Source organism: Babjeviella inositovora (assembly GCF_001661335.1).
Source record: "Babjeviella inositovora NRRL Y-12698 unplaced genomic scaffold BABINscaffold_2, whole genome shotgun sequence".
Classification (NCBI taxonomy): Eukaryota; Fungi; Ascomycota; class Pichiomycetes; order Serinales; genus Babjeviella; species Babjeviella inositovora.
In genome coordinates, this window is record NW_017566839.1 from 1,718,945 (window position 1) to 1,733,102 (window position 14,158).

The window sequence follows — 14,158 nt, forward strand, 5'->3', positions numbered from 1 at the left end:
ACACTAGTGTTCCAGTACCTTTTCACGTGCTCTCGGACAAGAAACGTTCTAAACCGATTCGAATTGATACGATTTATTAATGGAATCCGACGTTCAAACACCGTAAATCGCCAGTAGGTGGCGGTTTTCGTCCGCCATATCGCGTAAGCCTTCCCAATTTAAAGATTTGTTTATTTGCAAAAGGTAAAGTCAGCGGCAAGCTTCGTTCCTCATGGCCCAATGGTCACGGCGTCTGGCTACGATTTGTAACCACTTCTGGAACCAGAAGATTCCAGGTTCGACTCCTGGTGGGGAAGCTTACCTTTTTATATTTCAGGGAGGCTGAGGTTAATGGTTTTCAGTATAGGCTCTATCTAGAACTCTTATACCCTTACAATTTGGAGGTACTTGAGCCCAATATGCTATAGCGGACGCATAAATGGTATTGGGGGTATTCAAAGTAACCGGGTTTCCCGGACTAAACCCGAATGTTTCGGATTTTCCATAGAGAGCCCACACACTGCACACTACCTCATCCAAAATATATCGCTTTCTAGGAAAACGCTGAGTTCACTAAGGGATTGCACTCATGGTGGTGGACTTACAAGGCAATAGGCCGATCAAACCTCAGGTTAAATTCCTGCGGAGGGGGCATCGGCCTAACTCGGTACCATTATACATTCTTACTCATTGGATTTCAAGTAGACACAGCCAGTGTAACACCGGCGCTCGCTATCTACATTTCAGGTCAGATACCAGTCAGCATGATACATTCAAACTCGTAAATTATCAGACACAAAGACTGTGTACTATACATTGATAATTAGCACGGATGGCCATCCCTCTTCCCCCAAGCAAAAGCTACGCTCTCACCTTTATTCTCAAACGTGCTGTCTCTCACACGTTTTAAAATATATTCGACATCGCCCCAATTGCGTCATAATTAATCTTCTTCGAAAGCTTCTTCGGCAAAATCGATCTCGCCGCGCCAGCAATGCCACCGTACTCGGTCGCATCTTCAATTGCCTTCTTCACCAAGTCTTCGTCATCCACAGACCGCTTCCGCTTGCGTCTCTGGCTCGGGGTCTGCGAGTGGCCGGCCGCCTCGTCGGACTCGGCCTTCAAGCGCTTCATCTCCTGGTCGAGTAAAAACTCCTGGTTGAGACCCGTCCACACGCGTTCCTTCAACTTCGACTCCTCCTCCGTGAGAAGAAACCCTTCGAGCTCCTCATCCTCCACGTCGTCAAAATTCTCCGGATCCGAGCGCACGAGCGCGAGCAAGTCTGCTGACTTGGGCAAGTTCTTCACGAGGTTGCGCGGGGTTTGCGCCATGATCATCTTCTCCACCTCGTCGAGGTGACCGTGCACAGCGGCGCTATAGTTAGGCTCGAGGCCTGCGCTGGCACGCTTGGTGGCACGGCGCGTGACGCGCGCCAACTGCTCCTTGATCTCCTTTTCAGACAAGTCACAGTCGTTCAAGATGTACTGCAAAATGGGGTCACTCTGGACCTGAGTTTCCAAGGGCGACGCAAGTTCGCGCACCCGCTGCTGCTGCGCCGCCAAGTCCTTTTTTCTGTTGCGCGTGAAAGACGGTGGTGCCAGAGGTTCGACCTTGTCGCTGCTGCGGAACTCCGCGATCGACAACTTCCCCGAGTTGGTCTTCTTGAACTCGTTCAAGCGGCGCTGTAATGTGTCCTCGCCAACGTGCGCAACCGCAACAATCTCTGCGTGCGTACGGCGGAAGTTGTTCATACGCGCAGCAAGCAAGACGCAAGCGCCGGCAATGCCCGCGGGACGCCTCCCTTCATGGATCCAATCGTCTGCCATGCGCCCTGCGAGCTTAACCGCGTCGCGCACAACCTTGATCTTCGCATCACCAAACTCTAGCTTCTCCGCAAAGTGCTGAATAAACAAGGAAGGATCAGCGAGCGGCAAGGAAGTGATGTGGAGCGCCTTGACCATCTTCAAGAACGTGGCCCCCACGGAGTACACCGAAATCTGCAAGCGCGACGAAAAGTCGATCAACATGTGATGGGTCTTTTCCTTACGGCATGCAACGTATAAACAGGCCGCCACCACGTTCTGTGAGCGGCGCCCCTGCACAAAGTTGTTGGTCAACGCGAGCTGGAACCAGTGGAACGCAGCCTCGTGGATATAATCAGGGATCTTGAGCGCGGCCGCGACGTTCTTGATGCGGCGGCGCCCGTTCGCTAACGTCTGTTCGCGCGACTCCATGGACGAGCCGCGCCCGCCACCGAAGTTTGCGTGCGCCTGGTCCCCGGCAACCATCGTCCCGTGTGCGACAGCAGCCCCAGAAGACGACTCTCCGTATGTCACCGCGGAGACAATCGGGTTGTCTTCGAGCACCGTCCCGCACACCACGCACGCCGTGTCTTGCGACGCAGTTTTCTGGTCCGTGCTGAATTCCGTGCCACCGCACTTTTTACAAATTCGCTTTGTCATTGTGTGTGAATGTGGTGTGTGATAAAGTTGGGTTGTCTGCCTTTTGATTTCGTGTAACCGGTAAAAAGGGTTGAGGGGGTATTTGTGCTGGTCTGCTGTTTATATTTGCTGCGGATGGCCAGATGTGTTCAGTTGCTGAGCAAATGGTGATGGCTCAGGAGAACGTAATCAGATGTAAACAAAGGGAGTAAACAAATAACGGATATACAGTGGAACAGACTGTGTGTAATAGCAATGAAGCTCAAGTTTTACCGAGGATTTGAGTTGTTTTGTGAGATGTTGACAATAAAGTAGCCGCTGGTTAAAAAAAAATTTAAAGCCAACAAGCAAAAAGTGACATGTCCGCCTCTCTTGGAATTTTTCTCTGGGGCGAATGTCGAGGCCCCTGGGAAATTGGAGCTTTTCGGCGCGCCTGAAATCGTCAAGGTGGACGAGTGTGCGGGACGGCGCATGATAGACGAAACCCTGCTCAACCATGAAATGTAGGTAGGGGGCTACGTCCGCAAAATGGGATAAAAGTGAGAAATATTGTATTAAAGTATTCTCTAGCTTGAATACAGATATTGATTGTTTTTTAGGGGTGTTTTTATGGGCAATTTGGTCACAAATAATGTATTTGGTAACGAGCGCAAGCAGGATTCGAACCCGAAACCGAACAAGCTTCGTGCCGCTCGCTGTGGAGTGCAGAGACAAGCTGCACGAACGGGTAATCCCTGTCACACGCGAGAGTCTTTACAGTAGATGGGAAAACCGTAGGAGCAACTGCTGTAGTTGCAATTATAGACCTATAGCTCTAAGCGCAAGTTGATAGAGGATATTTGTCTAATTTGACTCAATAAATATATTAATGCGTACAGGTCGCAGCTGAATCGCGTATCCCACCCGGGATAAAATTTTACCAAGCCAGCCTCGGTAAATTCGACGCTGCCTACGGCCTTCACTGCGAATCCTGTTGATCCTAAATTCTAGAAAATACGACAATATAAATCTCTGCGAATCATATAGATACCTCTATTTAGTCAATCTGATCATAACCATACGGTGGAAATCATCCCCATGCTTTACGGTTTCCGCCTGCGGGACGTACAGCTCGAATATACACGTGCCATGCACGTGGCTAGCCCTTCCCGCCTCCGGTAGACCCGAGCTGTCTTCTTCCGTGCCCCTTAGTGTCCCCCACCCCGAAAAACGCTTCCCTGGCCCCCGAAAGTTTTTCTGCTTTCGGGTCGCGCGTTCCCAATAGGCCATAAAAGTGAACTGGTTCCCCGATTTGTTTTAAATTGCCTCTTTCAGCACCATACATATCACCAGTGTTTGTTGACTGAATCCTCCAGGCACATACACCAATACCCCCTTGCTTATCAATCCAATACCCTATTAGAGTATGTATTCCCGCCTTCTGTTACAAGGCTCTAGTGCTTCACATGGATGTGTTGTTGGTGGTTGTGTAAACAACCGCAAGTCTCCAATGGGTAATTTTAGCGATACTGTTTACCCTTTTGGGACGAAGACACATGGAGCGTATAATCTTGCACGCCCACCATCAGCCCAGTGACGGCCGTCAGGGAAGGTATTTTCCATTCTGGTAACACCTGCCGTCCCGTGAATCGGCAGCCATCCCGGGCTAATCCCAACCACCTGTCTCCAGTACTAACCGCTCAGATGTCGGACCTTGACCCAGTCAAATTAGAAAGCGAAACCCACGCGGAAGCCCCAGAAGATGAGCAATTGGGCATTCCAACCACCAACGACGATGCTGGTGCTGGCGCTAAATTCGCGTCGAACGCCAGCATCATGGACGATGACGATGACGACGAAGCCGGCACCGGTGGCAAGTCCACCGCTCGCGAAAGACGCAAGATCGAGATCAGATTCATTCAGGACAAGTCCAGACGCCACATTACCTTCTCCAAGCGTAAGGCCGGGATCATGAAGAAGGCCTACGAGTTGTCAGTATTGACCGGTACGCAGGTGTTGTTGCTTGTGGTCTCCGAGACCGGTTTGGTCTACACCTTTACCACGCCAAAGTTGCAGCCTTTGGTCACCAAGCCAGAAGGTAAGAACCTCATCCAGGCCTGTTTGAACGCTCCTGAAGAGTCCAACGGCGCCGACGAGGACGAACCACAGTCCAGCGCGCCTACCCCACCGCCGCAGCAGCAGCAACAACAACAGCCACATCCAGACCAGGTGGCCTACCAGCAGCAGCAGCACCATCTCCAGCAGCAACAGCAAGCGGCCGCCGCTGCCGCTGCCGCTGCTTATGGTGCTCCCCCAGTCCCTGGTGCCCAGGGCTACGGTGGTCCAGTTCCTGGTAACGATAACACTGCTGCCTACCAGCAGTACTTCAACCAGATGCAGAACCAGGCCGGTAACCCGCAATTCTAAGGACAGTTTAGACTTTCGTGGTTGTTTTTGTGAGTGTAGTTATCATGTTCTATTGTCTTTTGTATTTTATCTTTATTTAAGTGGTGCGTACCCTTTACTGATACGTAACCTGTTATAATTTATCTGTATTTCGGGGGGAAAATGGCTCCACATCCTGACTGGGGTTTCCTCGGCGCCACTTTGGTTAGCGCTGTACACCCCTTCAATACGGGCACACATTGTGCAATGGAATGGTATCTCCGTCGCTACAAACTTTCATACAATACGCAATTACTGCCAATATTAACCATTCAAATGGTCTTTTATGATTCTATCTATAATTTACATTGTAACTAAATAGCCTCCAGCATCGTCTGCTGGTCCTAAGCTAGTGCCCACGGCAAATGACGTCACGTATTGCCCAAGCCACGTACTTTTTTCGGTCTAAATCCCGCCCGGAAAAAAAAATACCTCAACATGCAGCCACCTTCTGGACTAGTAGCCGGTAGACATCCATGCGCTATAGAAGGTTTCAGGGGTAGCGAAAAATACGGGCCTTACGGCCCACTTCCAACTAATAGGTATACGTTTATTTATACGAATATAAACAAAAGTTAAAAAATATTAAACATTAATGACCCGGAAACAACAAATAGTAAGAAAAAAAAGTTATAATTAAATTCGACCAAAAATTTAAGAATAGTAATAGTAGTAGTAAATGACAGCAAAAAAGGAAAAACGTGATAGTGGAGGAGGATGGATATAGGTTGAAAACGTCAGCAAGCTGCAAACACAGCAATACACATCTCTTCGTTCTTCGTTTGTGAGGCCTCGTTTCAAATGAGGTTTGAAGGGAAACTTCGGTACCCGGAAAGACAAGGCAGATCGAGCATTGCAAACCGAGCATGGCGAATCGAGCTTAAAAGTAGCGGCCAAGCCGCGTAAAGACACGGGCGGTGGAATTGAAAGGCTGCAATACACAGCAAATAGAGACCACAAGCCAGCCAAAACAATGAGCCCAGCCAAAAGCACACCAGCAAAAGACAAGGGGTGGAAACAACAACCACAGAAGGAGAAAGAAGAGGGAGAGCACCGCGGAGCGCACAGGCAGACCGGCGATTATCAGGGGAGATTGGTATGGAGAAAAGAAGCAATGCAAGGTGAAAGACGGGCTGCTGGCAGCACCGCAATCAACCATCTGTCTTAAACCATTTAGAAGTTACCAGAGTTGGACTTCTTCTTCTTACCGAAGATGGCCTTGTACAAACCAGTAAGGACCAAACCGGCAACGACAACCCCAACGAGGCAGATAGCTAAAATTGGACCTGGAGGCATTATGATGGTATAAAAAAGTGGATAAACAAGAAACTTGTGTAAGATAAACCTTTTTTATGAGGAAAAGAGAAAAAAATATTTCAAGCGGGTCAGTTTTTCATTTTAGCCAAGGGGGGATTCTTAGGATTTATAAGAACGAGGAGAGAGGGGAGGCCCGACGCACGCTGATTGAGTAACAATAACATAGGGCATAATGGGTCGAGCGAAAAATAAATTAAGACGGAGAACAAAAGAAATTCTACACCTAGGTGTTTATCTTTAAGCTGGCGGCCACCGGTATCCGGGCAACGCTGGCGGGATGTAGTTCGTCGGAAGCAGTACCGACCAAAAAGCTGAGACTGCTAAAATCTCTCACGTTGTATAGAAAGGCCACCACCCTCGGAAATACCCTCGGAAATTATATGCAAACTTGCCTGTTTCGGCGCCGCGCATGGACGATACTACACCTCGCACAGAAATAACTGCGCTAGTGGCCTAATTGGGAGTCGGAAGTGCATTTCCACCCTTTTATCGAGCCGCTTTGTGTGGAATTGTTTGTTTGCGCGGAGTGCAGCCACCGCCGATTGCGAGCACGGTGGCAGGTCTTGTCTCTCCGCCAGCCGCGTCATACTCACTTAAATCACTCAAACGCTATACATATCCGCAGTTACCCTCCTATCCACCGGGGCAGAGCACTAACGTCAGCTCCCTCTTGCATTATTCTCGAGGGGTTTTCTCCTCACCTGTTAACAAAAAGGCTTACAGCGCTGCTCCGAAATAGCCTCGTGTGAGCCGGTGTGTTTCGGGACTAGGTTAAGCAACCGGCATCGCTATCACTGACGATTGGGGTACCGCTGAGGTTCTCCTCCCAGAAAGGGTTACGAATATCGGATCATCCGGGAACTTTAAAAAAGGTTTGTGTATCTCGAGGGGGTACACCTTGCACCAGCTAGGTGGTTGAAGGATTGTGTTTTATGTAGGAATAATGCTTAGCCGTTTCCCATTTATTGTCTTGAGCCCACGAGGGACATATCAACGAGGGACGTACCCACGAGGGACGTACCAACGATGATAGTACTGAAACGAACGTACCTAGTCAACTACCCGGATAGTTTCCCAGTTATGCGCGAGTCTTGCAGTAATGCGCTTAGGTTCTGAGAATGGCCTGCAGCCGTTTATGCATATTCCCGACATGGCGTTCAGGCTATTTAGCCTCAAGCCTCGCATGAGGCCAGTGTACCGAAACCCCAATCCATGAGAGCTGCTGTATATAGATTAATTGGTTGCATGGTTGAAAGATGTAATTGGGAATAATATATAGCGAGTTAGGCAAAAAAGGAAATCTCCACTGCATCACGCTCACCCCGCGCATTGTTCCCCGCTAAATCTATGCATTAAAGGAAGTACTAGACAGATCGGATAATGTTGACATTCCGCGGTACGCCAAGGCCTTCTCCCTCACACCAGGTGACGTAATATCGTCATCTTTGGAGTATATAAGAATCTTCTTGCATTCCTCTTGGTTATATACACCTGGTGTGTGATCCAAGCAATAATCCTGTTCAGCCTAGCCAAGATTCACTTTAGAAATATGTCTTCGGCTTTAGCTATATATACGACTTACGTCCATACTACGGGCACTAGCGTTCGCCTCCCACTAACAGCGGCAACCCCAGTGGGAAGCTGTATTTTACTGTATTTTTAGCCATAGCTGTGTATGTTTCAGTCTTGGTGCATGGCGGTCCGTCGGAAGCAAGCAAAGAAGTTATATCCGACGAAGTTGATGTGGTTTAGTTAGACAACCAGCAATCACGAAGCTGCCAACTTGATTGGCGAGTTAGATTTCACGGTGTTCCAGGATTCCAACCGAGTGAATTTCACAGTTCTTGTTAGAGAGCGTCGTATTCCCGATAACAAACGGGTCCTTGGCAAGACGTTAGAACACGGGGAATGTTCCGTTGGATAAGCCCCATATATGCACTGGCTGTTGAAGGAAAGAGCTCCAGAACTCATCACGCCTATCGACGATGGCAATATCCCCACCGGTTATCCTGTTGGGGCCACTAGCAAAATTCAAGCCTCCGGTTTCGGTTTATTATTCTCGCAGCTCCTACAAATAAAGTAAGCCGATTTAGAGCGATTAAGAGGTCCAAAGCAAAGAGTAGAGATCAAAATAAAAGTATAGTTGGGAGAAAAATTAAAGGTTGCGGAAACCCACCCATAATTGTGGGTCTGGATGGGGGATGTGATTAACACCAGAACAGGTAGATTCGGTAGTACAAAGGAGAGTTCTTCAAGCGATTCCGCTCTTCGGCAATCTCTTGCTTCAACACCTCAATGTCGAGTTCCCTTCTACCAGTGTCAATATCCATATCCTTAGCCTTGATGTAGAAAAAGCTCCACTGCCCCTTGTAGGTCTTCATACCTGCATAAAGAACAATTACCAAAGGCAACGACAAACAGTTCTGGAAAAAGGTAGTAACGGAGGCCGAGCTGGACCCGACGGGATAGACGGAGATCCAAATTTCACCCATAATGAGTAAAAAGTTGATCAAAAGGCCGTAGTACGACCCCCAAACCCCAAGCTGGGCTTTGAACGGAACCTCTTCCAACCCTCTGTTCTGGACGTAAAGCGCACGTCTGAAGCGAATGTGGGACAAGCAAATCATACCCCAGGTAAAGAAAGAAGCAAGGGAGCAGACTGAAAAAAACCAAGTAAAGACCGTGTCACTGTTTCCGGAAGCCACAAGGAAACAGAGTAGCCCGAAAGTATCCGTAATGATAATCGCCACTAAAGGTCTCCCAGCTCTGTCAATATAGCCCACGATCTTTGGCAACTGCCCCTGCACCGCCAACGCAGCCAAGGTTCTGGAGCAACCGTACACAGAGGAGTTACCCACAGACAACACGGAGATCAAGATAACCGCATTCATGATATGTGGAAGCACCTTAATCCCACTATTGTTGATGGCAATAACAAAGGGAGAAGCGGCAATGTCTTCACTCGTGGTCCCGCTCAATAACTGATTGTCGGTGTAAGGAACCAAACAGCCAACAATAATGACGGCCACCACGTAGAAAATGGTAATTCTCCAGAAAACCTGTTTGGTGGCCTTAGGAACCGCGACACGTGGGTTGCGGGTTTCGGCAGCGGCAAGACCAGCCATCTCGGTACCACCAAAACTGAAGGCAGCACTGATGAAAGAGGAACACACACCCTTAAACCCGTGGTGAAAGGCACCGGGATTGTGCCAATACTTACCACCAATGTACCCACCCTGAGGGCCACCGCCACAGATAATGACAATCCCAACGATGATGAAGCCCACCACCGCGACCACCTTGATCATTGAGAACACAAACTCCGCCTCACCGTAGCCCCTGACACCGAAGAAGTTGATAATCACGATAGCCACAAAGAAGATGGCGACCCAGGCGACCGGATCAATCGAACTGTTCCAAAACTGAATGGTGATGGCACACGCAATGATCTCTGACGGTAAGGAAATCAACCACGACAAGGCGTAGGTGATACCAATGACGAAACCGATGGAAGGATCGATGAAACGAGAACAAAAGGCAGAGAAGGCACCAGAGACTGGGAAACAGGTGGCCATTTCACCTAACGCCTGGACCACACAGTACAAGGAAGAGCCAACAAGCGTGAAGCCAATCAACGTCCCTGCAGGGCCGGCCTGAGAAAGGGCGTAGCCCAAACCAATGAACAAACCGGTACCGATGGAACCACCGATGGCGATCATCTGCAAGTGTCTGTTCTTCAAGGACCTCTGCAAGGGGTGCTTGGCGGTAGCGTAGACGGCCTTTTCCATCTCTGACAACTCCGACAAGTCGATACCATCGTCTTCGTTGAGATTCATAGGCTTGAATGAATCCTTGAACTTCTGCCATTTCCCACGGTTATCAGGGACCGTGTCGAGTGAATCAAGGTCAGAGAACAGCTGGCTGCGGTAAGACTCCAGTCCATTTGCGGCGGTTTTTGGTCGGGAGAAGTCGTTTCCGCTGGAGCTTGAAGTGTTCCCTATGAAGGCTTCTTTGGTGGGGGAATCCTTGCGGTCTGACATTACTGAAATCGGTTCGTGCTAGTGAGTAAACTGCCGCGGTAGCGCTCTGTTCAAAGCAACGGTGGTAGTATATATACCGGGGACACAGATACAAGGGTTTGACCGAAAATTTCAGTCAACTATTTCCAGTGGTTTCAAAAATGGTTAGCGATGGAATATCGCAATCAAAGTGTGGCTTGAAGGATGTTAGGTTTGGCATATGCCCTCGACGGGCGTCGACAGCCACAGACGATCATGCATCTGCAATCTTACTGTTTTCACTCACCGTCGATCTCATTGCGTAACACGCACGGAAACGCGACATTCTCATTTGTGGTACGGACATAGGTCGTGGATCCATCCTTGATGCGATAACTTGCAGTATGGTGGCATGCAGGTGCGAAACTTGCAACACAGTTTGGAGCTGTTGACTTAGTGCCTGCTTGACCATTCTTTCGGATAAATTTTGTTCCAGTGCTGGACTATCAGGGTGTTGAAGATCACTCCAAGAGCAAGCTTCAAACTGAGGATGTGTCAGGGACTGTAAAAGCCGGCGGCCATGAGCTTCATCCCAGTAAGCATGGTGATTCGCAATATGGTGCATAATGTGCGTAAGAAAATTTTGCATGCATACGGGAGTGTTACACCCCGTTTGGCTGGGAGAAGAGCTCGTCCAAAGGAGATTTTGGAGTATAGCAACATACTTCTGGGTATTGGAAGTTCCCACTAAAGCTGCTCTTGGAAAATCCCCAGTCTTGGCGATAACGCATACGGATGTCAGGATTTAGACCGGCTAAAAAGGTGATTTTGTCGTTTAGGCTATCTATATTTTTCGTTTACGTTTGGTCTTGAGTGTTGGAGTTTCCCTTCCTGGTTACTTACCCTTTGATATTATGTCCGTATATGGTATGTCGACACCGCTGATCATAGATCATTACGAGTTGTTACCAAGAAACACCACGTGTAAATTATACATGGGATTTACCTTTGCCAGCCAATTCTCAAGAATGGCGGAAATCATTTAAGCGTTGGCTCTCCGGCAAATATCAACGGGGATTTTTATTTAGCACAAGGGCTTTAGTCATGGTATATATGTTAAACAAGAATAAATATAAAGTTTCATAGGTATCGCAGCTATTACAGGTTGATATTTTTGTATTGAGGGATGAGTTTATCTGTAGTTTATGTTAAGATTGGAATGAGTTATATAAATCTGGAGAATGTTTAATATTTTAGCACCATTGGAAATTGTAATTTATACAAAAATTGCGATAATATATATATGTAAATAATTTATAATAAATACAATGTATAATATTAAAATCGAGCACTTTTTATCTTAGCATGTACGGGAAAAGACTTATACTATATTAATAATAGTTAATATTACATGCTTCTATCCTGGTTGGTTTGTAATACCTAGGAACGAGAATCACACATTACGCCGTTCTTTTTCCATCCAGCGGCGGCTTTAGCTCAGTTGGGAGAGCGTTAGACTGAAGATCTAAAGGTCCTGTGTTCGATCCACAGAAATCGCATATGTTTTTGCAAATTATAATACCTCTTTGTTCTTATCCACCTGATTGGGACTCATATGACCGTTATATGCTCGAATCACTTATTTCTTTGCTTTGGGGTTCTGCATGATTTTCATAGGAGCAGGAGTAAACTCAAAAAAAAAAAAAAAAAAAAAAAAAAAAATTCTTGATGAGAACTTTAGATGTTAGGATCTTCCATAAAATCCATTGTAAGATAAAAATTAACTCTGATACCGGGAGCCTAACCCGGGTTGGCTCGGTGAAAGCGAACTGTGCTAGCTGTTACACTATATCGGATGATTAATAACAAAAATAAACACAGTACTCACCCGACTCCGATGGGTAGCACCCACTATTCGCTATACAGCGATAATAATGTACAGAGTTGCTGCCATGTTTGACCGAACAGCAACACCCCTCCACTTTGCCGTATCTGGTCTATACCTACATACTCCTGGGACTTGAATCCAGAGAGGCTTTTACCGGTCAGTCTTCCCTAAACCCAATGATACCGCCAAGGTTAATAGCCCAAATGAGAAGCCGGAACGAGAAGCCCGAACACGAAGCCGGAATGCGAAGCCGACTTCGGTGCAGGCCATTATCTCCCTAATTCGGAGTCAGAAACTTTTTCATTTTCGACCCCCAAATTCTGTGTCCTGTTTGGAGGAAAACCTACCCGGCGTGGCAGGGAAAATCTGGCGAAAAAGAAAAGGATTGTCGAGAACAGTGTCCAACTTTACCACCAACTTGGAAGTGTACCCTCGGCAAATAAGACGCTGCCATACTCCATCCAACATTCACCCCGACGTTTCTCCAACATTCACCCTCTGAAGTTCCGTCTTGAGCTTGCCCTACATTCCCTGTATCAACAACGATTTGAATCCGATATCCCCTGATTTTCAAACGCGGGATTTCCAGCTTTTATTTACATTCACGTTGAGCCCCTCACGTATCTCATGCTTTAGAGTATGACCTTAGACGTCCCTCTTGACCCTTCCCAGCACGACCCCGACCAGTTGATTAAGTATTTGGAGACGCATCTGGCTCCCGCTTACTATAAAAAAAACCTTTTGGACGCCTCTAACAGAACCAGCACCGCGGCCACACCCCACTCCCGCGCAAGTAGCACCAACTCACCGTTCACCAACACAAACCCCTCGTCTCCTAAGATGCCCGAAACCGGCCCTACGTCCACCATGGCGCCTGCAGCCGTCATATACAGCCCAAACAACACGCCGATATCGCTCCCGAGCGCGCCCGTGGAGCAGCCGTTCTACGTGAACGCGAAGCAGTATCACCGCATCCTCAAGAGACGGATCGCGCGCGCAAAGTTGGAGGAGAATTTAAAGATTGCCCGCTGTAGAAAGCCGTACTTACACGAGTCCAGACACAAGCACGCGATGAGAAGACCTCGTGGCCAGGGCGGCCGCTTCTTGACCGCAGCGGAGATTGCTGAGCGCGACAAGTTGGAGAAGTTGAAGGAGTTGAGTGAACAGCACCAGCAGCACCAACAGCAATTCGGTCAGAAGCCCAAGGTACCGGCGAAGGACAAACCCGAAGATGCGGATTTGATCGCCCAGGTATTGCAGGAGAACGGGATTCCGGAGGTTAAGCACAAGAAACCCGAGACCGAGATGAACCCTGTGGTGGCGACGGTGTTGGTGTCTGAGCTGCTTCCCGAGAGCAGTTCCTCGGACGATGCCAACGTCGCGGTCTCCGACACCACCACCACGACCGAGGGTACTCCGCTTGCCGCAATGGATGGCTTAGACTTGTTGCAGGGTGCCAGCGCCGTTCCACCAAAGGATTTGGATGTGGACTTTGACGTTGAGACGCTCATCAAGCAAGAAGAGGAGGCGCAGAAGTTGCGGATGAACCAGCAGACCGCCTTGACCCAGGATTTGGCGTAGCAGGCCGACGTTTATACATCTCGCCGTGTTTTGCTACCGCTAGGTTGAGGCCTAGAAGTAGTACCGTTGTACATATCCTCGCGGCGATCCCATCCTCCAAAGTCTTGAAGTTTTCAAAACCTATCCAAAATTTCCGTTTTCTTACCGCTCTTTTCCTTTCATGATCTAATGTTTTCTGACTCTTTTTATATCCCTTGACGATCCTTTTGTAATATTTTCCGCTTTTCCACTCACTGAGTAATGAATAAAAACAAAATCCAACACTGTAAGTGGCCCGTCCAGACTGAACTTCAAAGGTGTTGGGTATAGCTAGAATCTATCGTTTATAGCCTGTGTATTTTCACCCAACCACGTTGGCCGCTGATGAATTAAAGAAAAAATGGCCTCAAAAAATGAATATTTGGCTAACCAGTTTCATTGAAATGCAGGGATTGGATTTGCGCCTTCCTACTATACACATCCACCGTAAATTCCCAGCCGTGCCTCTAACCATAAAATATAGAGACCAAAATATCGCATGACAAACACA

The 14,158-nt window shown here is 48.1% G+C and overlaps 5 protein-coding genes, 2 non-coding genes and 1 pseudogene across 8 annotated transcripts; 5 read left to right on the top strand and 3 right to left on the bottom strand.

Annotated features, from left to right (window-relative positions):
• The first annotated feature begins 205 nt into the window (after window positions 1-205).
• Window positions 206-296, top strand: BABINDRAFT_t78. The gene has a single exon. It is a non-coding gene; the product is annotated as a tRNA-Arg (tRNA).
• Window positions 297-708: 412 nt separating this feature from the next.
• On the bottom strand, window positions 709-2,738 carry BRF1 (transcription factor TFIIIB subunit). Its single transcript, XM_019128165.1, has one exon. It carries the CDS (start codon window positions 2,440-2,442, stop codon window positions 886-888), a length of 1,557 nt encoding a protein of 518 aa, XP_018987466.1. The 5' UTR covers window positions 2,443-2,738; the 3' UTR covers window positions 709-885.
• A 1,498-nt stretch (window positions 2,739-4,236) lies between these two features.
• Window positions 4,237-4,827, top strand: MCM1 (transcription factor; the record flags this gene model as incomplete). Its single annotated transcript, XM_019131608.1, has 1 exon — window positions 4,237-4,827. One exon carries the CDS (start codon window positions 4,237-4,239, stop codon window positions 4,825-4,827), a length of 591 nt encoding a protein of 196 aa, XP_018987467.1.
• Window positions 4,828-5,807: 980 nt separating this feature from the next.
• BABINDRAFT_160318 (uncharacterized protein) lies at window positions 5,808-6,108 on the top strand. Its single transcript, XM_019128166.1, has one exon. It carries the CDS (start codon window positions 5,819-5,821, stop codon window positions 6,011-6,013), a length of 195 nt encoding a protein of 64 aa, XP_018987468.1. The 5' UTR covers window positions 5,808-5,818; the 3' UTR covers window positions 6,014-6,108.
• A 2,261-nt stretch (window positions 6,109-8,369) lies between these two features.
• Window positions 8,370-10,202, bottom strand: GAP4 (Gap4p; the record flags this gene model as incomplete). Its single annotated transcript, XM_019131611.1, has 1 exon — window positions 8,370-10,202. The coding sequence occupies one exon, from the start codon at window positions 10,200-10,202 to the stop codon at window positions 8,370-8,372; it is 1,833 nt and encodes a 610-aa protein (XP_018987469.1).
• A 1,444-nt stretch (window positions 10,203-11,646) lies between these two features.
• BABINDRAFT_t79 lies at window positions 11,647-11,719 on the top strand. Its single transcript has one exon. It is a non-coding gene; the product is annotated as a tRNA-Phe (tRNA).
• A 225-nt stretch (window positions 11,720-11,944) lies between these two features.
• On the bottom strand, window positions 11,945-12,016 carry BABINDRAFT_t80 (annotated as a pseudogene). The gene has a single exon. The product of its transcript is annotated as a tRNA-OTHER (tRNA).
• A 369-nt stretch (window positions 12,017-12,385) lies between these two features.
• On the top strand, window positions 12,386-14,065 carry HAP2 (Hap2p). Its single transcript, XM_019128167.1, has one exon. It carries the CDS (start codon window positions 12,688-12,690, stop codon window positions 13,627-13,629), a length of 942 nt encoding a protein of 313 aa, XP_018987470.1. The 5' UTR covers window positions 12,386-12,687; the 3' UTR covers window positions 13,630-14,065.
• Window positions 14,066-14,158: the final 93 nt, after the last annotated feature.

What these genes read in the sequence shown, in the direction of transcription:
- BABINDRAFT_160318 (XM_019128166.1), top strand. Translation starts at nt 5,819, where the DNA reads ATGAGCCCAGCCAAAAGCACACCAGCAAAAGACAAGGGGTGGAAACAA.
- BRF1 (XM_019128165.1), bottom strand. Translation starts at nt 2,442, where the DNA reads ATGACAAAGCGAATTTGTAAAAAGTGCGGTGGCACGGAATTCAGCACG.
- HAP2 (XM_019128167.1), top strand. Translation starts at nt 12,688, where the DNA reads ATGACCTTAGACGTCCCTCTTGACCCTTCCCAGCACGACCCCGACCAG.